At 39.7% G+C, this 21,946-nt stretch overlaps 1 protein-coding gene across 20 annotated transcripts in view; it reads left to right on the top strand.

Moving 5' to 3' along the window:
• The window catches only part of dnmt3ab (DNA (cytosine-5-)-methyltransferase 3 alpha b), a 569,168-nt gene that overhangs the window by 122,241 nt on the left and 424,981 nt on the right, over positions 1–21,946 (top strand). The window contains exon 1 of one of the 20 annotated variants that reach the window (XM_069886529.1): positions 6,894–6,999. The exons of the other annotated variants lie outside the window; for them this stretch is intronic. Coding sequence (XP_069742630.1) covers positions 6,997–6,999 — 3 coding nt within the window. The 5' untranslated portion in view covers positions 6,894–6,996. Of the gene's footprint in view, positions 1–6,893; positions 7,000–21,946 lie in introns of those variants that run through there. 20 annotated transcript variants of the gene reach the window in all.

Raw genomic sequence — 21,946 nt, 5'->3', positions numbered from 1 at the left:
ACATCTCCATGTGCTGATAAACCAACAGGTTTTGGGCAGGCCAAAGTGTGTCTTTCACCAAGTTGATGGTCTACCAGCAGTTCTGGATGTCTGACTCTGTGTTAATTTCCTGGAACAGCTCATAAATCATAAAGCCCTCTATCACACTACTGCTGGGGTGAACCATGTGAAGGATCCTTGCATCCATTTTCATCCACTTTTAGCAAATCTGCATTCTGCAAAGAGATGGGCAACAGACTCCACTCAACCGCAGTCATCTCGGGGAAAATGTGCATTGTAGGTGATATTCTGGTTGTACAGGAAGGATCTGACTGGGAGGGTTCCTTTCACTGCCAGACAGACCAAACCCAGGTGCTTGTTTGGGAGCATTTGCACTGAGGCATTCCACCTGATGACCTGGGCAGTGTGCTCCAGAAACCGCTACACCGTGTCTATTGTGGATATATTTCTATTCTCCCTTCCCTGAACTCTATCTCCTTTCTTCCAGCTCTGTATTCAGAGATAGCTCCCCCGATAATTCCTCACCTTTCCTCTCCTGTCCTCCTATCCATGTCCAATTATCACCTTTTGCCTTTTGGTCTGTGCCTCTGCCTTTTCTTCTCATCTCCTCCAATCTTTTTATTCAGGTGCTTCTTGGTTATTGCTCATACCTTAAAGAAGGGCTCAGGCCTGAAACTCTGGTTATATTGCTTTGCCTCCTCTGGACGCTGCGAGACCGGTTGAGTTCCTCCAGCATTTTTGTGTTTTTACTGAAAACAATAAATGCTTTTTCATTTAATTTCCTTCCATTTGGGGTTTCTTTACTGCAGTTTGCAAAAATGTGTTACAATAAATTGCATGTTATTTGTATAAATCGTAGCTTCAATAAAATTAACAGATCACAAAGAGTCCTGACAATTGTAGATTAATCGAGTCTTATTTCTGTGCATCTAGAAAATTCATGTACTCATACTCACACACTGACGAAAGCGCTTGTACCCAATTTATAACCAGTCAAATATTTCCAGAAGATTTATCAATCTGAAATAAGAATAATAAAATAACAAAGAACCCATTGGTTCTTGGAAATATGAACCTGATAAATAATTGAGATGCCGTTGATTATCTGTGATATAATTTGTGGTCTCAGGGTCCAGATGTATCATATTAACATAGTTCAAAGAGAGTTCACATAATTACTGACTTTTGAATCTATTATTTCATGTTAAAGCTAAACTGTATTGATTTGTCACCTCAATGATAGTATAAGGTGATCTTGATTTTATTGAATATTTCAAACAAAATTTCAACCAATTCATCCAAGTACTGGATTTACCAATCCAAGTATTGGATTTACCATGAGACCAATGGATTAGAAACTATCTATAGAGAGGAACAGTTATTGTTTGAAAAAGAACTTCGCAAAATAGAATCAATTAACCAACAGTTAGATACTCACTGGAAACACCTGTGAAAAACTATTACTGCCGATAAAGTCTTTGTAGATACCATTGTGAATAGCTGTCCATTGTAATAAACTGGGAGGCTTGGGATTTTCATACTGCAGTAGTTGCCATTGCAAAAGGCTATTCATTATTTAATGATAAAAAAATATCTGACCCAGTTGAAAGAAGATTGGAACTGAAATTAATTTGTTTGTCATTTCTGGACACTGGAAGTTCTAGAAAAAAAAATCATGAAATAAAACCTTTCTTCACCTTCTTCTCAAACAAAAAGTGAAATGTGTATGCTGGTCCCGTAAATCAGCCAATCTCAATGGTGTCCCATGCCCCCCACCCTGGGGACCGCAGCACATTTAAGTAAATGCCTTGTTTTATCTTCACCTCACATAACAAATATGTAGTCAGTGGAAGAGAAGAGCAGAAGAAACCAAATTTTGACTGCTTCACAGGAAAGGGGGCCCATAAACTTTGAGCAGAGTCCTAAGGGGGCACAGCCAAAAATGGTTGAGAATGGCTGCCCTAAATCACAGGGGATGAACAACCAGAGCAGAACCACTGCTACTTATCCCAAATAAGTCATAGGTAGCCTCTCAAAAGTCTTGAAAATTGATAGCGATTGGAGCAAAAAAAAACTGTGATGCTGGAAATCCAAACAAAAACAAAAAATACTGGAAGACATATGCACACAGTACTCCAACCACAAAGGTCCTTGATGAACTAAGAATGGCTCACCGCAAAAGAAATTTTAGGGCAATTTCATTTTCAATATTCTCCAGAGTAGAGCATTCAGGCCAAATTTTATAGTTTTTTTTTCCATTTATGCTCTGTGTCTATTCCTGGGTTTTAAATGTATGCTTCCTCATATCTGAAGTTTAGATTCAGATTCAGAATTTTCTAAGGGATGTGCATGTGGCCAAAGCCCAATGCTGAAATAAGCACAAGAAAGACAAAAGCTGCAGATCTGGAATCCTGAGGAGATGAAGAATTGCTAGAGGAACTCGACAGCATCCAGTGATAGAAAAGGCCTGTCAACATTTTGGACCCAGATTAAAAGGTAAAAATTACATACATAAAAGGGCTAGGAAGCTGGGGGAGGGGCTCGGAGTTTAAGACCGAAGTAGCTCAAGTACATTGACAATGGATAAAGCCGAGGACAGACGTCATTATAGGAATGGTTGGGGGGAGTTGAAATGGTTGGCTGCAAGAAGCTCAATTTTAACCAACAAAAAGAGTTTATGTGTTCGACAGGGCAGTCATCCATTCTGTGTTTGATTATACCCATGTAGAGAAGGCCACACCAGAGCTGTGCATGCACATTGTCCTATCTAATCTGCTCCATTTGGTGTACTTGGTGTGGCCGTCTCTACACCAGAGAGGATGACCTCTTTGCCAAATACCTATTCTCTGTTTGAGGGTCTAAACTTGACGATCCTGCAGCCAACCATTTTAACTCCTCCACCACTCATTCAGGGCGAAGCCAAACATAAACTTGAGAAACAACACACCATTTTCTTCCTGAGCAGCTTTAAACCTGACAACATAAACTTTTATTTTTCTAATTTTAGATTACCCCACTCCACCAGATCCCACTGTTTCCATTTCTTCTTTAACTTCTCCTATACTTTTTTCTTTCTCTTTAACCTTTCTTTCCCACCCACACCCCCCCCCCCAACTTTTCTCATGATTTCTCCCTCCACCTGTCTCTCCACTCCATCTCCCACTTCTTCTGTCTTGTATCTTTTCACATCTGGACCTTGCCTTCAGCTTATTTTCCCTTTTACATATGTAATTTTACCTTATTTATCTTATTTTTGATAAAGGATTCCATCTCAAACCGACAATTTCTAGCCACAGTTGCAGTCTGACCTGCCGAGTTCCTCCAGTAATTCTTTGTTGATATAAGCATTTCAGAATCAGAATAAGGATTTATTGTCATGAACATTGCACAAAATTTGTTGTTTTGCAGCAGCGTCAGAGAGCAAACATTTTTATGAACCACATTTCAAAATAAATAAAAATTGCACAAGAAAAAGACAAAGTGAAGTAATGTTTGTAGTTCATGATGCAACTGGACAGAATTCTCTCTGGTACACCTGTAGAAATTTTTGAGAGTCTCATAACATGCCATGAAATTCATTGTTTTGCGCGACTTTACAGGTGCAAAGTTGCTATAAATTATTTTTTAAATAAATAAATTAGTGCAAAAGAAGAAAAAGTGATGTAATGTCTGTGATTCATTGTCCATTCAGAAATCTGATGGCAGAGGGGAAGAAGCTGTTTTTGTACTATTGGGTATTCAACTTCAGGCTCCTGTTACCTCCTTCCTGTTGGTATCAGTGAGAAGAGGGCTTGGCCTGGGTGGTGAGGATCCTTGAGAATAGAGGCTACTTTCTTGAGACACCGGCTCTTGTACATCTCTTAATAGAGTGAAGACTGATGCCCATGATGGCGCTGACTGAGATGCAACAAGTGAGAATGCTCTCCATGGTACACCTGTAGAAATTTACAAGAGTCTTTGGCGTTATACCAAATCTACTCAAATTCCTCACAAAGTATAGCACTGATGAGCCTTCTTTCTGATTGCATTGACATAGAGGTCCCAGGATAGACCTTTAGAGATGTTGATGCCCAGGAATTTGAAGTACTTACTCCATTCCACTGCTGATCCCTTAATGAAGTCTGGTTTGTCTTCTGATTTTTTTTCCCCTCCTGAAGTCTTCAATCAGTTCCTTAGTTTTGCTAATGTTGAGTGCAAGGTTGTTGTTGTGACACTGCTCAACCAGCTGAAATATTTTACTCCTATCGCTTCCTCATTGCCATCTGTGATTATGCCGATGAGCGTGGTGTCATTGGAAATTTTGTTGGAAGATGCTATGGGATGGAATGGTGAAGTAAGAAGACTATTGACGGAAGACAAAACCACTGAAGGCTTTGGAGGTGGAAAGCCCAGAAGAACCAATGTGAAGTGTGAAACTGAGACAAAGGGTCAAATGGAAGCAAACCAAAGTGACTAATCTATAAATGAAGCCTACATTACAGATGACTACCAAAATGAAGTAATGGTGCAGGAGCTAGGACTGGCTCTCTACCCACTGACACTGATTCACTGCCCACTTTACATAGTGTGGGTTTTGCCAGGGCAGATACATGTAATGTTATCAAGTGGAAAGGTTGTGAGATCACCACACTTTCCATCATTCTTTCCTGGGTGAATGTAAAAAAAATTAAATTTCTAACTGACAGGATTCCATACATTAATATGAGAATACCTTGCTGTGTACAGACACTTCTTTCAGATGGTGGGCGCAGGAAGCAAGGGAGAATTATGCAGAAAACACATGAAGAACTTAAAAAGATTTTGTTTTGCATTGATTCAACTGAACAAAAGCTAAAACTCCTAAACTGAGCAGAAAGTTACCCAGGCTTCCATCTGCAGTATCTGGCTGTAAATTTTTTTGTGAGGAATGGAGCTATTCTGACGATCTGAACCAGAGATGCATGCTGGTTTGCATCACATTACATGGCTGCCCCCTTTCACACTGGCAACTCACTAAATAGGTGAATAAATTACCCAGGTTGCAATACCTGGTGAGCTGTTCACATTGGACCATGAATTCCCCAGTTCATGTGGATATCTCAAATCTAAGTAGGGCCCAACTCCAGTGGTGACGTTCCGAGTGACGTGTTATGTACTCACAGGGCAGTGAAATCATAGCAGGGATAAAGCACATGTGCTAACAATGTATAAAAGAGCATAGGAAAAAATGCACACAATTTAATAAGATATATGCACGCAATGTGTAAAAGACCATAGGAAAATCTACTGCAGTGGGCTTTAGACTGTTCAAACATAGGAACTGAGAGGACATTGGGCTGAACACTAATGCAAATTCTGTGATCATACTGGGTAAAGAAGAGCAATCTTTCCTGGAACCGTCCAGATAATTTATAACGTCTCATTGGCCTTCTTGCACAATCTGCAGGCCATTGGTGGAACAGCAGAACTTTGGTATTCACACTTATTTTAACTGAGTCCTACAGTGAAGCCATTGTTATGGCCCTTTATTAGTTACTGTAACCATGTACGGAACATACACAGACTATTTATATTTCTTGTCATTATTCCCTAAACAATAGAGTATAACATCTATTTACATAGCATTTTCATTATATTAGGTATTACAAATAATCTTGAAATGATTTAATAACAGGTATGCGTTGACAGCCCCGCCGGCCACTCTGTGACAGCTCCACTAGCTGCCCTGTGACAACTCCACTGGTCGTGCACTGACAGCTCCATCAGTCGCCCTGTGACAGCCCTGCTGGCTGCCCTGTGACAACTCCACCGGCCGTGCGCTGACAGCTTGCACTGATATTAAAACTACCAGACTGATGCACGTGCTTAGGCACTAACATCACTAATGAAAACCGGTTGAGTGGTGCCTGTTCACATTGCGGTCGAGACAACTCTGAGTAAACTTCCCAACCTGGTTGGGAGTGTTCACACTGGCAGGTGACCCACTAAATTGCATAGCTTTACCCATGTTTAATGGCAGTGTGAAAGGGGCCATAGATAATGCGCTTAAATAACACTAGATGATTCCACACTCTTTGTGATCCCATTTTCTTACCCACTATTCAAATATCTCTTTGCCCTTTTGAGTTTCTGTTTAAGTTTTTAAAAGTAACTTGAACATGATATCTTAGTATTTCTGTGGTAAGGAAATTTACCAAAAGTTTGATTTTGAATCTTATTGTTGTATCCTGCCATTTTCATGCAATTAGATCTAAAATTTAGATTTTCTGAACATAGATATAATGGGTTGGTGTGGTCAATATTTTAAGTCAATTTATATTCATAATTGCCTATTTGTAACAGAATCAAGATTGAATAATAGCAAACCTGATCTTCCATGGTGTGTAAAAGATTTGACTATAATTAGGTTTAAATGGAACAATATGACTAATCAGGGGTTAGATTAAAGTATAGACCTGACAACAAGCTTTTGTGCATAAGATAACATTTTTTTTGTGGGAAATTGGCAGAAATGTTCCCTGCTGAACAAAAGTGGTCCTGACATAATGTTTGCAAAGTAATCCAAGTTGAGTCATCTGCTAGTGGAGATTAGCTGAAAAGAAGGAAATCAAAGAAAAGAACCTGGTATTGTACAATTATTTTGATCAGGAAATGTTATGAAGTTATTCAATCATAAATAGTAAAAGGAACAGAGGAAACTTTTTTAATGGAAAATGTATGTTCACAGAAGAGAAGACTTGGAAACTCCATAGACCCAGTAGCTTGCAAGCATGCGCAAGTTAATTTTACTGTGACCTGCAAAGTAGCTAATATCATCAGGCCTGTTTCTCTGATTTATGCTGAAAACAGGAAGTGGGGGTGGTTTCTGTAAATGACAGGAGAACGCATATTTAACATTTACAGGAAATGCAGAACTGCTTTGAGGTATAAGAGAAAAAGCAGCAAAGAAGTGTGCACCTTTGTATCATCTTCAGTGAATTCTAATTAGTGACAATATTTGGGCTTCTGTTCCATATAATGGTATGTTAAATCTCATTTTACTTCTTTTTTAAATATATGTTTATGTTTCAACTAAAGCTGTGTTATCTTTCCAGTGTCTGAGAATTGTGCCTCTGGTTTCTAGCACTTCTAACGTTCAATAAATGGGAGACTGGTATATTTCACTAAATATAAAAAGGGCACTGCTTAACCAGTACTTGAAAGTAGTTAAATTTAAAGCCCAATCATCACTCATGCTGAAAGCTACAAGGTTCAGATTCACGCTGGATGATTAAGGCCCAAGTGAAATGGAAATGTAGAAACCTGTGTCGATGTCTTTTTTTTTTGTGTACGAACACGTGTTCAGTACAAACTCTGAAGATTCATTTTGTCTTTCAGTTATCTCATTAAAGACCAAGATTTTGCAGTTTAATGTTTTCTTCCACATTCATTATGAGAATAGAATGACAGTCACTTCATAAAATGCAAAATCATAATTCTACAGAAAAGTATTCATGGATCATGAAAATTGCAAGAGGATTCAAGTGTTATCAGATTTTGTTTTAAAGACAAGAAAACATTTACATACATTTACTAGGGTTTAAAATAAGTCTTGGTCCATTTTATGAAAATAAAAAGAAACTGCAGATGTTGTAAATCTGAAATGAAAACAGAACTTATTGGAAGCACTCAGTGTGCAAGATATCATCTGTGGAAAGAGAATCAAATTGAAAATCCTTGCTCTTAACAGTTTTATATTTTTGTGCTTGTATTCAGTTTGTTTGGAAGGCTGCTTTGGGCATTAGGCTACTGGCTAAGAAATTTAACGGTGCGATATATGATGATTTTTGTCTCTGCCATTGTACTTTCCACTCTGATCTAGATGATGACGTCAGAAACCATGTTTCAGGAATCACGCAGACAGCTATTGTCTAAGCATTTCATTATGCAAGTGTTGACTGCTGTATCGTTGGACTAAATATAGAGGAATTTATTAATCTCAATCTAAGCAGAGTTTTTGATAAGAAATGGGATGTTGGGGAATGAAAGTGGAGAATAATTCAGCACAGAAGAATCCTACTTTTCAGACATGTGCCAGCTCTTTCACTCTCCAATTTTCCCTATAGTTTTGCTTTTTTCATATTAATTCAACTTACTTTTCAACAGTTTCATTGAACATATGCCTACCGTTTAAAGAAGAGGAAGTTCTTAACTACTTATTGAGTCAAAAAATGTTCTTTTCTATTGCCTCTGGTTCTTTCAACAATCTCAGTAAATCTCATTTCTCTCATCCTTGATCCTTAAGGTGGAACTATTTTCTTTTTGTTTGCTGCAACTAAAACGTCTGTCCTCTGGAGGAAACTATCCATGCCCTCAGCCCTTCACCGTCTATTCATATATTGTAATTGTAGCTCCTCAAACCTGTCACTGTTTTGGTAAAACTTTTCAATACCTTCTACAACAATGTATTCTTTCTTTCTAAAATATGGAACCTAGAACTCAGTGCAGTGATTTAGAATTTGTGGTCTGAGTTAAAGTGATTTTATTTGCCGCAGGCCTCGAAAGAAGTTGTGCAAAAGTATTTAGTAGTTTCTGCAGCATGGGTTTTGACTTTCCTGATGTGAAGTGTCAGATTAATGTGGAATGGGAGACAGGGATCTAGCAACAGCAATGTCATCAAACAATGACATCCAGGAACCTCCTATCCAAAGAAAAGTAGAATCAATCAAATTACAGCCTGGTCAGTCAAACATCAGAAATAGGTAGCATGTGTTGACGATATTGCCATAAGTCATCACTTTAGCACAAACAATCCATTTGTTCATATTCATTTTGAGTTCCATAGAACTACTTGGCTCCAGAACTCATTATAACTTTGGTCTACATGCACCCAAAGAAGCTGATTCTAGAACTGTATTAGTCTGCCTGCCCTCAGCACACTAGAAGAATTTGATCAAGGACCCTTGGTAGAACCAAGACGTAGACTCATTGCAAAAGTAAAGACATCATTTCAGCAGTTGCTCAGGTCACAAATGTGGATGTCCACTAAAGGTTATGCAGACTTCAGGTTCATTTGCAATGGTTTGGGGAATGAAGTAGCCCTGACTTCCATTGAATAAGTACAGAGCAACATTCAGGATTGAATCATTTTGGGCAGTACAGTCATTACTGTTGTTAGCACAATGCTATTTCAGCGACAGTGATGCAGATCGGAATAAAGCACTGTCTAAGGAGTTCCTACATTCTCCACGTGTTTGTGTGAGTTTCCTCCCACATTTCCAGATGTATGGGGTTCAGTAGGTTAATTGGTCACATGGGTGTATCTTGGCGGCACAGGCTTGTGAGTTGCAGAGGCCTTTTACCGTGCTTTATCTCTAAATGAAATTAAAATTAAGCATTGAATTTCATTTTATTGAGAAATTTTATATTTTCATAATTTTTCAAGAGGCTATTAAGGAGGATCCTTTGATGACTTCATCTGCCTTTTTGATGGAACACTGGTAATGCAATGTCCATTGTGCACAATTCAAATGTTTTCCAGTATCAAGAAACTTGAAAGTTCAGATATGGAAAATGTGGACACATGTCACATGAAACTAAATGCATGTTGATCAGAAGAATGATCAGTGAGAATGCAAGCTGAATCTGCAAGTGTAGAGAAGGTGCAAATGATCAACAAAACACAGCAGTGTTAGTGCACACATGCTTGGAGATGGTAGGATAGAACAACAGTGGCTGTCACATATTATATTGAGATTTATAAATATAAATAGAGGCATAATATATGAAAAGCAAACATTGGTACCTATGAGCTTAAACCTATGCTATTTTGCTTGATAAGGGATATTTTGTTGATGACTGTTCCAACATGATGAGCAAATGCAATTGAAGTGCTGAGATTTTTATATTTTGAACTGTACACCAAAAGAGACTGTTAAGATGTAATTATAGCTTACCATACCATTGAAAGTGTATCATTTTCAAAATTATATTATTATCATAATTATTGTTGGTCAGTTTCAAGTGACTAAATTGCTCTTCCCAAAGGACCACTACAAATTATTTCCACCAAAGGTGCAGTGGATGTGACCTTTCACCCCATGGCCAATCTAAAGCAGGCATTGGATGTACCCCTTCTAGGCATTGCAAAAGACTTTGTCAATATTGAGTTTAACTTTTGAGTTCATCATAATCAAATAATCAAAATCATAGCTACTGTACCAATCAACCCTCACCACACAATACTTAACCCTTCACAAACATGGATCACAGGTACCAGTTCCCAGTCAATTAATCACCACTTCCAGTGTACCACCATACCCTTCGAATAAAGGAGAAAACCCCAGCACAAAGCTCACTCTACAATGCAGCAATGATTGCTGCCCTCCTATATCCCTTTGAGATATGATCAGCCTGTATAAGAAACCTGAAACATCAGAGAATGACAATAAGCACTTTGTAGAAGCTTCCAAATATAATGGCAGGACAGAAAAAACAAGCCAATGTCTCCTGCATCGAAGCTTTGATCAAGGTCAGCAAGCACTAGTGGACAGGCCACATCTACTGTGGGCCTGGCACTGGATTCCCAGAACAGGAGCTTTATTCCATGCTTTATCAGGGAAGACATTTCTTGGAGGTCACAAAAAACACTTCAAGGATATTCTTGAAATTTCTTTGAAAAATATGTACTTCCATCAGGTATCTCAAGCCTCTGCTGCTACAGGGAAAGTAGTCTGAGTTTGTCCACCCTCTCCTTATAGCTCATATGTACAGGCAATATTTTGGTGAATCATTTTTGCACTTTCTCCAAAGCCTTCCTTTAATGCAGAAACCAGAATTGCACACAAAACTGCAAATGTGGCCAAACCAAAGTTAATTATAGCTGCAGTATGACTTCCCAGCTTGTGTACTTATTGACCTGATTGACTTTTTTTTTAATTGCTCTATCTAATTGTGTTTTCATTTGGGGGAGCAGTGGACTTGTAGGTTCTCTTTAATGTTCCAAAAGGTCCTTCCATTTACTCAATGCTTTCTTCTTGCATTTGACATCCCAAAGAGCAACATCTCACATGTTCACAGGGTTAGGCTCAACAGTAGCCCAGATAAGATCAGAGTTGCTACTGGTAAGATAGGGAAGAGAGGATTTTCAACACAAACAGAATTGATGAATAAGCAGTGTTTATTATTGATATGGCAGATTGGAGAACAGGTTTAACATAGATAAGACACGGTAGAGATCAGTGTCAATAAAGCTCCAGGCGAGGTACATATATTTGTGTTGAATGAGATGGAAGACTATTGGCATTAGTAGAGGAAATCCAGGTTTTGAATGGGATTTGATCAACATGCGGAGGCAAAAATGTTTGCATAAATCAAGGAGTTTTTTCAGTACTTAAAAATCCAAGCTTCCTCGCCTTGTCTTTCAACCAACCAACAGACCAGGATCATTATGGAAACACAACAAGGCTAACAAAAGGAGAAGTGCAACCATCAGTGATACCATGCCCATCAAAACAGCAATAAATTAGATATATAGCATGGTAACAGGCCATTCCAATCCACGAACTGCCCAAATACGACCCTTGTTCGTTTTGAATGGTGGGAGAAACTAGAGAACCCAGGAAAAATCCACGCAGACATGGGGAGAATATTCAAACTGTTTATGGACAGCCTTACAGGATTCAAACCTGAGTGGATGGTGCTGTAATCTTCTTTGGCTTGGCTTCGCGGACGAAGATTTATGGAGGGGTAAGTCCACGTCTGCTGCAGGCTCGTTGGTGACTGACCAGTCCGATGCAGGACAGGCAGGCACGGTTGCAGCGGTTGCAAGGGAAAATTGGTTGGTTGGGGTTGGGTGTTGGGTTTTTCCTCCTTTGTCTTTTGTCAGTGAGGTGGGCTCTGCGGTCTTCTTCAAAGGAGGTTGCTACCCGCCGAACTGTGAGGCGCCAAGATGCACGGTTGGAGGCGAGATCAGCCCACTGGCGGTGGTCAATGTGGCAGGCACCAAGAGATTTCTTTAAGCAGTCCTTGTACCTCTTCTTTGGTGCACCTCTGTCGCGATGGCCAGTGGAGAGCTCGCCATAGAACACGATCTTGGGAAGGCGATGGTCCTCCATTCTGGAGATGTGACCCATCCAGCACAGTTGGGTCTTCAGCAGCATGGATTTGATGCTTGCGGACTCTGCCAGCTCGAGTACTTCAATGTTGGTGATGAAGTCATTCCAATGAATGTTGAGGATGGAGCGGAGACAGCGCTGATGGAAGCGTTCTAGGAGTCGTAGGTGATGCCGGTAGAGGACCCATGATTCAGAGCTGAACAGGAGCGTGGGTATGACAACGGCTCTGTACACGCTGATCTTTCTGTGTTTCTTCAGGTGGTTGTTTTTCCAGACTCTTTTGTGTAGTCTTCCAAAGGCGCCATTTGCCTTGGCGAGTCTGTTGTCTATCTCTTTGTCGATCCTTGCATCAGATGAAATGGTGCAGCCGAGGTAGGTAAACTGGTTGACTGTTTTGAGTTCTGTGTGCCCAATTGAGATGTGGGGGGGCTGGTGGTCATGGTGGGGAGCTGGTTGATGGAGGACCTCAGTTTTCTTCAGGCTGACTTCCAGGCCAAACATTTTGGCAGTTTCCGCAAAACAGGACGTTTAGCGCTGAAGAGCTGGCTCTGAATGGGCAACTAAAGCGGCATCATCTGCAAAGAGTAGTTCACGGACAAGTTGCTCTTGTGTCTTGGTGTGAGCTTGCAGGCGCATCAGATTGAAGAGACTGCCATCCGTGCAGTACCGGATGTAAACAGCGTCTTCATTGTTGAGGTCTTTCATGGCTTGTTTCAGCATCATGCTGAAGAAGATAGTAAAGAGGGTTGGTGCGAGGACGCAGCCTTGCTTCACGTCGTTGTCCATGGAGAAGGTTCAGAGAGCTCATTGCTGTATCTGACCCGACCTTGTTGGTTTTCATGCAGTTGCACTAACTGCTATGCTAACCGTGCCACCTTCGGATTGTAGTCTCCAACTCTTATAAATCTGAAAATTACAACAGTAGTGGGTAACTTTTCAAAGAAGTATCCACTGCTAGAATAAAGATCAAATGCAGACTTAATCCCAACCCAATTGATTAACCAAGAAATGGGGTTTAAATCACTGAATGTGCCTCACACAATGCCACAATCCATTAAATTCACCACAAAAATGTTCATGAATTACTAAATTTCAACAGGTTAACAATCCATTGAAAATTTATGTGTTTGTTGCAGAAAATGCAAATCAATCTTTCAGAGTAGCACCCCTTGCAAGCAGCTACCTTGGAAACACTTTATAGCAGAAGATATGTTTGTTTTTGAAGACAGTGTATAAAGAGGCAAGTAGTGTGAGACAAGGAAGCAGCAGCAGATTGGCATTCCTTCTTGACTGGTTGTTAAAGATTTGCTGAATAACATTTATTCCTTGTGTGGAAGATAGACACAGCCTTAATATCTTTGGAAAGTGAAAAATGTCTGTCACATTTTGTATGACCAATGTGTTTCAATGTAATTTAAAACATGACCTCTAATTTATAAGTAAACAGGTTCATCATATATTTCATGCAGTTGATTTCAGATTTCAGTTTTATTGTCAGAGTTCTTACATAACATCACATACAATTCTTAGATTCTTTTTGCTGAAAGAGAGGCAGAATTACAAATTATTGGTCGTGCAAAAATATTGAATACATTTAAACAAATGTAAACAAACTGATTGTGCAATACAGAGAGGAAAATATCAAGAAAGTGCACAAGTAAGATTCCTTAAATGAGGCTCTGATTGAGTTGCCGTTGAGGAGTCTGATGGTGGAGGGGTGGCAGCTGTTCCTGAACCTGGTGGTGTGAGTCTTGTAGCACCTATACCTCTTCCCTGATGGAAGCAGCGAGAACAGAGTATGTGAAGGGTGGTGTGGATACTTGATCATTGCTGTTGCTCTCCAAAACTTATTGCAATAAATTTCTCTGTCAGTCCTACTGAATAGATGGAATCATAAGATGCAATTTATGTTCTTCAAAGAAGCAAATTTAGTGTCCACGCCCATGTAGTGTTGGCACCCAGGGCATTGTTATTGATTTGGTCCTAAAGTCATCATTTCATGCAGATGCAGTTAAGGATGAACAGTAAGTATTGACCTGGCCAGCAACATCGGTATAGGCGCAATGGGGCTCTTTCACTGTCATAAGAGAATATAACATGAATACATAAATGTTACATATTGAACCAAACAATACTTAGCTGCCTGATCTAGAATATAAAATAAGATGTATTATCCTCAAGTTTATTTGTTTTTTTTTAAACAGAAGAAATTATTTCAGCTGTGAAAGCTCAGGTCCCATTGTCTGGTACCTATCACTTGCCTGCCTCAGTCTCCCACCTCCACTCTCATCCACTCCCCATCTGTTTTTCATCCTTCACTCCTCCCTGGTTCATCAATCCCCTGCTCGCCCCTGTCTCTTTCCTGTACCCCCTCCTCATATAATGGCATTCTTCCTTCGCCACCATCAATCTTGATGAACCAAAACATCAACAATTCCTTTTCCCCTCACAGATGCTTCTCATTTTGGTGATTTCTTCCAGCAGATTTATTTTTACTCCAGATTCCAGTATCTGCAGTGTCTTGACTTCATTATTTCAAGGTTATATCCTGTGGCACATGCTAGTTAAGACAAAAATAGAAGAATAGAGAGATGAACATGTGGCTAAAGATTTGTTGCAGGAGGGTGGGCTTTAGTTATTTGGATCATTGGGATAATTTCTAGGGAAGGTGGAAGCTGTACAAGAACATTGGGTTGTGCCTAAACTGAAATCCTTGCAAGGAGGTTTGCTCATGCTACTTGAAAAGATTTAAGATAACCTGGCATGGATGTGAAGCTTGGTAGCAAGGCAGCTAATGGGGAGAAAAATGTAGACAGTAAGTCCAAAACGTCCAGTGAGCAGAGCAGACATGGGAGCATGGAAGGACTGGTAGGCTTAACTACGTTGAATACAGATTTCTTAGACCATGAATCAGCGTTTGAAACAATGGTATTATTGTAATCATTGGAAACATTGAAGAGTTAGGAATGTCAGCTTAATGTTCTGGTTTGCGGAGTTTCTGGTGTGACACAGGGGAATGTTAAAAAAAAAGGAGGGAGAGTTACACTACTAATGAGGGGGAATGTATCAGCAGTACCTAGAAGGATTGGCTAATAAGGTTATATGTGAAGGAAGAGGCAATCACTTTTCTAGAATTATCTTATGGGCCTCCCATTTGTCAACAGGAATTAGAAGAACAGATATATAGGCAAATCAAAGAAAGGTGTAAGCAATGTGGTTATAGTACTGGGGATTTTTAACTTGCCTAGTAATGACTTGGGTGGAATTTATAAGTGTGTCTGAGAAAGTTTTTTTGAGATATTGCACAGATAATTCCAACAGACATGGGATAGTATGTGTATAAAAACAATGGTGGAGAAACACAGCAGGTCAGACAGTGTAATTTATATAGCAAAGATAATGATACATAACCAACGTTTCAGGCTTGAGCCATTCATCAAGGTAAGGAAAAATGTTGGCAGGCATCAAAACTGAATGGGGGGCAGTGGGGGGGGGGGGGGGGGGGGGAGGCATGGGTCCCAAAGGCAGGGGGTAATGTGGATAAGGGAGAGAAAGCACAGCAACAAGCAGGAGGAGGAGGGATGGCTCAGTGAATAGATTTTCAGCCCAATCTCAAACTCACCTGGTCTAACTCCAACAACACTCTTCACTTTCTTGATCTCTCTGTCTCCATCTCAGGAGACAAGGTTTCAACTGACATATTTTACAAACCCAATAACACCCATACTACATCGACTACACTTCCTCACACTCAGTCCTCCACAAGGATTCCATTCCCTTCTCACAATTTCTCCACTCTGCCGCATCTGTTCCCACAATGAGCTCTTCCAATCCAGATCATCTGAAATGTCTGCCTTCTTCCACAAGCGAGGCTTCCCTTCCACCACCATCAACTCAGCCCTTTTACCACTCATCTGTCCTGGCCCCTCTGCCCCCAGACGCATCAAACACAGGATTCCTACCGACCTCTGCATCCAACACATTATCCTCTGTAATTTCTGGATCCTACAGCATGATTCTACTACCAGACACATCTTCCCCTCTCTGCCTTCCATAGGGATCGCTCCCTCTGTTACTCCATTGTGCACTCATCTCTCCCTACCAATAGCTCCCCCTCTCACCACCCCCAGCACCTTACCCTCCTCCATCACCACAGTTCGGGGCTCCAAACAGCCCTTTCAAGTGAAGCAACCCTTCATTTGTGTATCTGCAGGAGTGATCCTTTGTGCCCTTCTCTATATTGGAGAGACTGGGTGCAGTCTGGAAGATCGCTTAGCTGAGCACCTTCACTCTGTTTGCATCAGTGTCAGGGATATCCCAGTGGCCAACCATTTTGAATTCTGCATTCCACTCCTACACACACATCTGTCCATGATCTCAGGCATTATCCCACCAAGACCACTCATAAATGGGAGGAAAACACTTGATTTTTCATCTGGGCACTCTCCAACTGGATGTCATTAATATCAACTCTGCATTCTTCTTCCCTTCCCTTTCCCCTAGTTCTCCACCCTCTTCCCTCTCTATTCACTGAGCCATCCTTCCTCCCCCTGCTTGCTGCTGTGCCCTCTCTTCATTATCCACCTATTACCTTCTGCCTTTGGGACCATGATACCTGCCGACATTTTTCCATACCTTGATGAAGGGCTGAAGCCTGAAACATTGGTTATATAGCAAAGGACATTATTTGGCCTGTTGAGTTTCTCCAGCATTTTGTTTTTATTTCAACCACGATGTCTGCAGACTTTTGTATTTCACTTGTTATAGTATGTGACCTTATCCAAGCAAATTAAACCGAGTAGGTGGTGGAAGTATCAGCAGGCAATGTAATTTTACTATTTTAGGGTTTAATCAGAGGTCATACAACAGCAGGGAAAGAACAGTCCTTGAATCTGCTGGTATGTGATCTTGTGAATCTTTTTGCCTGAGGGGAGGGGATTAATCTTTTAATAGTGCTTTTTCAAGGCAGTATGAGTTATAGATGAGTTCAATGAAGGGGAATGGGGTGTATGATAGACTGAACCACATTTACTACCCTTTGCAGTTTCTTGTGATCTTGGGTGGAGAAGTTGCCATACTATGCAATGATGCACCCTGATACTTTCATTGAGGTACCTGTTAGATGCAGGTGACTTATCAAATTTCCTCAGGCTCATCAAGACAAATACTGTCAGAGACTTTGCTTCACCACTCTCACAGGCTGCACACTCCAGTTATTTGCCATTCACAGAGTAAAAAAAAAACCCTCTCAGATCTTGTCTTTATCTCTTCCTCATGACAGGGGAGCCAAAAGTAAGAGGGCAGAGGTTTAAGGTGAAAGGAAGGAGTTTTAATCAAGATTTTAGAGGAATATATTTTGACAGTGGTTGATATCTGGAACTCCACAAAGAAGGTCATTGAAGGATACAGATCAAATGCAGGTCAAAGGGTTTGCATGGATTTGTTGGGCTGAAGGACCCATTTCTGTGTTCTACAACTCCCTGACTATAATATTGCAACAACACGAGCATTTTCCCTTGAAATAAAGCCTGATACTGACAGTGAAATTTCCCAATAACCCAATGTGCTATTTGGTTTGGGTGTTGTAGCAAAGGAAGAAGGTCATATGGAGCAGTGACCAGTTGGGCCAATTGGCCTATTTCCATGCTGGAACTGTTTTTCTGTCCTATATAACACATTGCAATCTTTAAAATAACTTTGCTAGGTATGATGTAATTTCTTGTATTGAAAGAATAGGCTCCAAGTGATCTGACTTTTGAAGAATTTTGAACGATAATCCTGAAATCTTGGCATCTTATGAAACTTCGTTTGATGGCAAAATGATCTCCATGATTGTCACATTCACTGTTGGTCCATGATCATGCTCGTCTCTGATTTAACACTCTCTTTTCACTGATGAAACCTACAATTCCAATCAACTTGCAAATGGAAATAAAATTGAGAAAAAAGGGAGCAACATCCACAAGTGGAAGTACTAGCACGTAACTCACCTTTGTGAATGCCAATTATTTCTTGAGAGATGACGCCATTCTACGATTGTGCTGTAGGTGATATTCACACAAGATAAGGAGAACATAATCTCTGATTCTTCAGTATCAAGAAAATGGCTTACATGTTCTTTGTATTCCTCTTACAGGCCACATTGCAGTTTGTTAGTTGTTTGCAAGAACAATGAAATCATGACACAAATGCCCCTTAAAGGGACTGAAGTGGCTTTTATACAGGTCAACCAGAGATATTTCTTATTTTTTAATTGCAGTTTCATATTGCTAACCTTGGGAAACATTGGATCTATTATTAATGATCATCCAAGTATACCAAAACAGACATAGTTTGGAAAACAGGGTTGGTTGAACTGTTGGAACCAAGGATGTTAATGATTGGAAATGGCATCCAGAATGAAAGAGTCCAGGAGGCCCTTGCATTTTATATGGTGAAAGAAGGAAAGATTTAAAGGCTCCTATGTGATGGAGACTTCCTTTGTGTAATCCCTTGTATTCTTCCATTGTATAATCATGAACTCAACATCGACTTCGGTCTCAGCTCAAAGATGGAGCCTTCACCGAAGAAGAAGCAACCATTGCAATTTGGAGGATCAGAGATTGAGACAGATGGAGAGACATGATCACTTGCACCGAATGGCAAGGCAACCCTAAAATGAATGAATGATGTGATGGCTACTTGAATACAATGAATACTTTTGAGATATTTTGAGGATCAAAGATGTGATCTTTTTAAATACTGATGAATAATTATGAATGCAAAAAGCCAGAATATTTTTGAATTATTTGTTGAAGCCAATTGGTCTCAAAGGTAGTAATTTTAAAAAAAATGTAATGGCAGGGTTTGGAAACATTCTGCTTTGCAAGTGGAATTATCAAGAAATGATGGACAGCTCATCTGAGCAGAGTCAACCTGGTAGATGAAGGAATGGAGAAAAGACAGCAGGCAGGAGGACAAAAAATGAGGCAAATAGCAAAAGAAACAGGAGAACAAGCTTATTCCACAAGAGGTTTAGAGCCTGAAAGCACTGCCTGAGAATTTACTGGAGAGAAATTTATTAGTGGTATTCAAAAGAGAATTGGACATGAAAGGAAAATAATTGCCAGGCAATATAAAGGAGGTTAGTAGGACAAGGTGAGTTGATCAGCTTTGATAGACTGAATGGTCTCTTGTGTTCTAACCTTTTAGTTATTGGATATGTGTAAGAGAACTGGAAGAGTCATTTGTTTGCTGCTGGAGGGATTGAGTGGGTGAGAAAAGTGGCCATTAATACAAATGAGCATTTGATCAGCGATTGAAACAAGATATAATGGTTTGTGTGATGGTAAAAGTGTGAGTGTGTAGGTGAGGAGTTTACTTATAGAATGTGGGTTAAATAGGACATGGCTACAGGAAATGAAACTCACATGGTCATGGAGAATCTAAGTCATGAATGAAATTACTTAAGAAGAGGGCATTTTCAGAGCAGAGGTTAAATGAGGAGAGAAGGAAGGAAATTACAGTGATGAAGCTACCAAAAGATTTGGTTAGATAAAAAAAATATAAAAAGGGCCAAGTGGGAATAAAGAAAAAGTGCAAAAGAATGAAGGGAACCAATCAAAATAAAACATGAACTGTTCTGCTATAGTTGTAAGAGCTCAAGGCAGAGTGGGCATAATAAAGCATGTAAAAAAGGCAAGGCTAGTTTATAGAACCTCCGAGAATTGAGGAAAACCCTTGATCAATGTTTTGCAATATTGATAAAGGTGAGAAATGGTGAGTATCATACACACAAAGCATCAGATATCTTGGAGATTGATTGGCAGTTCAGAATGCTGGGGAATTGGAAAAGGAGCTGATTTAAGACTGGGAAGAATTCAGTGGGGTAGGTGGTATCACCAGTGGCTGGCAAGTCTGCAGAAGTTGGAGATTAAATACCAGCAGACCTGTCTTATGGACTTACTGCTGTGTCAGTATGTGGAACATTCAGGTGTGGAACAAAATATTTCTAGCCTCTCAACTTGAGGGCAACTAAGCCCATTAATTTCAATGGGGTACATGGCCCTTAGTAAAATGGTATTTCTAAATAAGTATTTTCTGTACTTGCACTATTTTTTTTTGTACTCACAGAATTATTTTTATCACTTTATACATTTTTCAATTATTTAATTATCAGAGACATTTAAAAATAATTTGAAGGCATTTGACAGCAGAAAGCTGCCAAAAAGGGAATTAAGGTGTTCTGGGGTCCAGCCAGCGTGATCACACCCAATGTCTGTGCTGCTTGCAACTGGTCATCTGCACAGAAAGTTTCTTCCATTTAAAAAAAAATTAAAAATTATTTTTATTTAGACATACAGCATGGTAAAAGGCCACTTCAGCCCATAAGTACATCGCAACTTACCCGCAATTAACCTACACCCCGGTATGTTTTTTGAACGGTGTGAGGGAAACCAAACCCCCTGGAGAAAACCCACGCAGACAAGGGGAGAACATACAAACTCCTTACAGACAGCAAGAGAATTGAACCCCAATCCAGTCCTGATCACTGTGGCACTGTAAAGGTGTTTTGCTAACAGGCAGTCATCTCAGCTTATCATCCTTCTCCCGATCAGGTTAATATGGGCACTGAATTCAGATAACCAACTAGATCCAAGATGATCCAGCCTGAGGAGCCTGAGGTTCCTAAGGGCAGTAGACTCAAAAACAACCTGCTGGAGGAATCAACAGGTTGAGCAAGATCGGTGGAAGGAAAAGAAATTGTCACTGTTTTGGGTCAGAATCCTTCATTGAGATGACATGACTAATTGCTATCCCACCCATCCACAAATGGAGCAGAACCCATTTTGGATAAATTATTCAATGGTCTCCTTCACTTGAGGAACACTTGCAATGTGATCAAATCAGCTATTTTATTATACTGTTAGTTTCAAAAGAAATTATTAAGAATGAGCGGTTCCTGTGAAATATTCCATAAGTGGCACATTTTACACATTTGTTCCACATCAATTTGCATTGTAGCTTTTCCATGCAGCAGCCAAGATCAGCATATTGAGCTAATAGAGAGGAGTATTTTGCCTCTCGTGCATTCAGACTTTTGCCTTTGCATGAAATTCAAGAGGATTAGAGTATTTGCGTGGATGGTGGTTGGGATGTTCTTCTTTGCATATTATTTCCATTTTCCATGGTTCACATTACAAAATAATGCTGACCCATTCCACAGGTGGAAAACACGTTACTTGTTTGGCCAAATAAAATTAATAGTTTCCATAGTTCATGTTGCATTTACTTCTGATGCTTTTTCTGATGAGTTTATTGAGTCCCAGTTAGATAGTAATTAAGTAATTCATTAATTAATTTGGCCACGCAACTTATCTGGAAAATAACACCTTAGTTTCCTAAATATCCAGTTAAGTATTATAATGTAAATGTTTGAACAATTATTTTAAACTAAATAGAAATCCAAACCAAGTCATATTAAATATGATGGCTTTAAATTTCAATTTAATTAAATTCCAGTAGCATGAACATTATGATTCATATATAAGTGGAATTTCTTATGCAAACTATGCAGAACCTTAAATCTTGAATCGCACAGAAAATCTTCCAAATCTCATCTTTTCCATTCTGCTGCTGGAACTCTGAGAAAACAATTCCTTACTCAGGTAAAACCAGAAACTTCTATCCCTCCTTATAAACTCTTAAACTATCAACCTTTTTCATCAGTATCAAGAATTATAGCAGAAAGTAATAATGAAGGGAAAAATATTTTCTATAGTTCAGCTATTTGATTTATTTTAAGTTAGAATAGCAAGGGAAAAAATGTTTTGAGAGGAAATGAGATGTGTTTTGAAAAGCAGATTTGAAAGTTAAGGATAATTTTTCAGATA

The sequence above is a fragment of the Narcine bancroftii genome, chromosome 6 (genome assembly GCF_036971445.1).
Source record: "Narcine bancroftii isolate sNarBan1 chromosome 6, sNarBan1.hap1, whole genome shotgun sequence".
Classification (NCBI taxonomy): domain Eukaryota; kingdom Metazoa; phylum Chordata; class Chondrichthyes; order Torpediniformes; family Narcinidae; genus Narcine; species Narcine bancroftii.
Note: the sequence above shows the minus strand (reverse complement) of the source record. Positions and strands in the feature narration are given on the sequence as shown.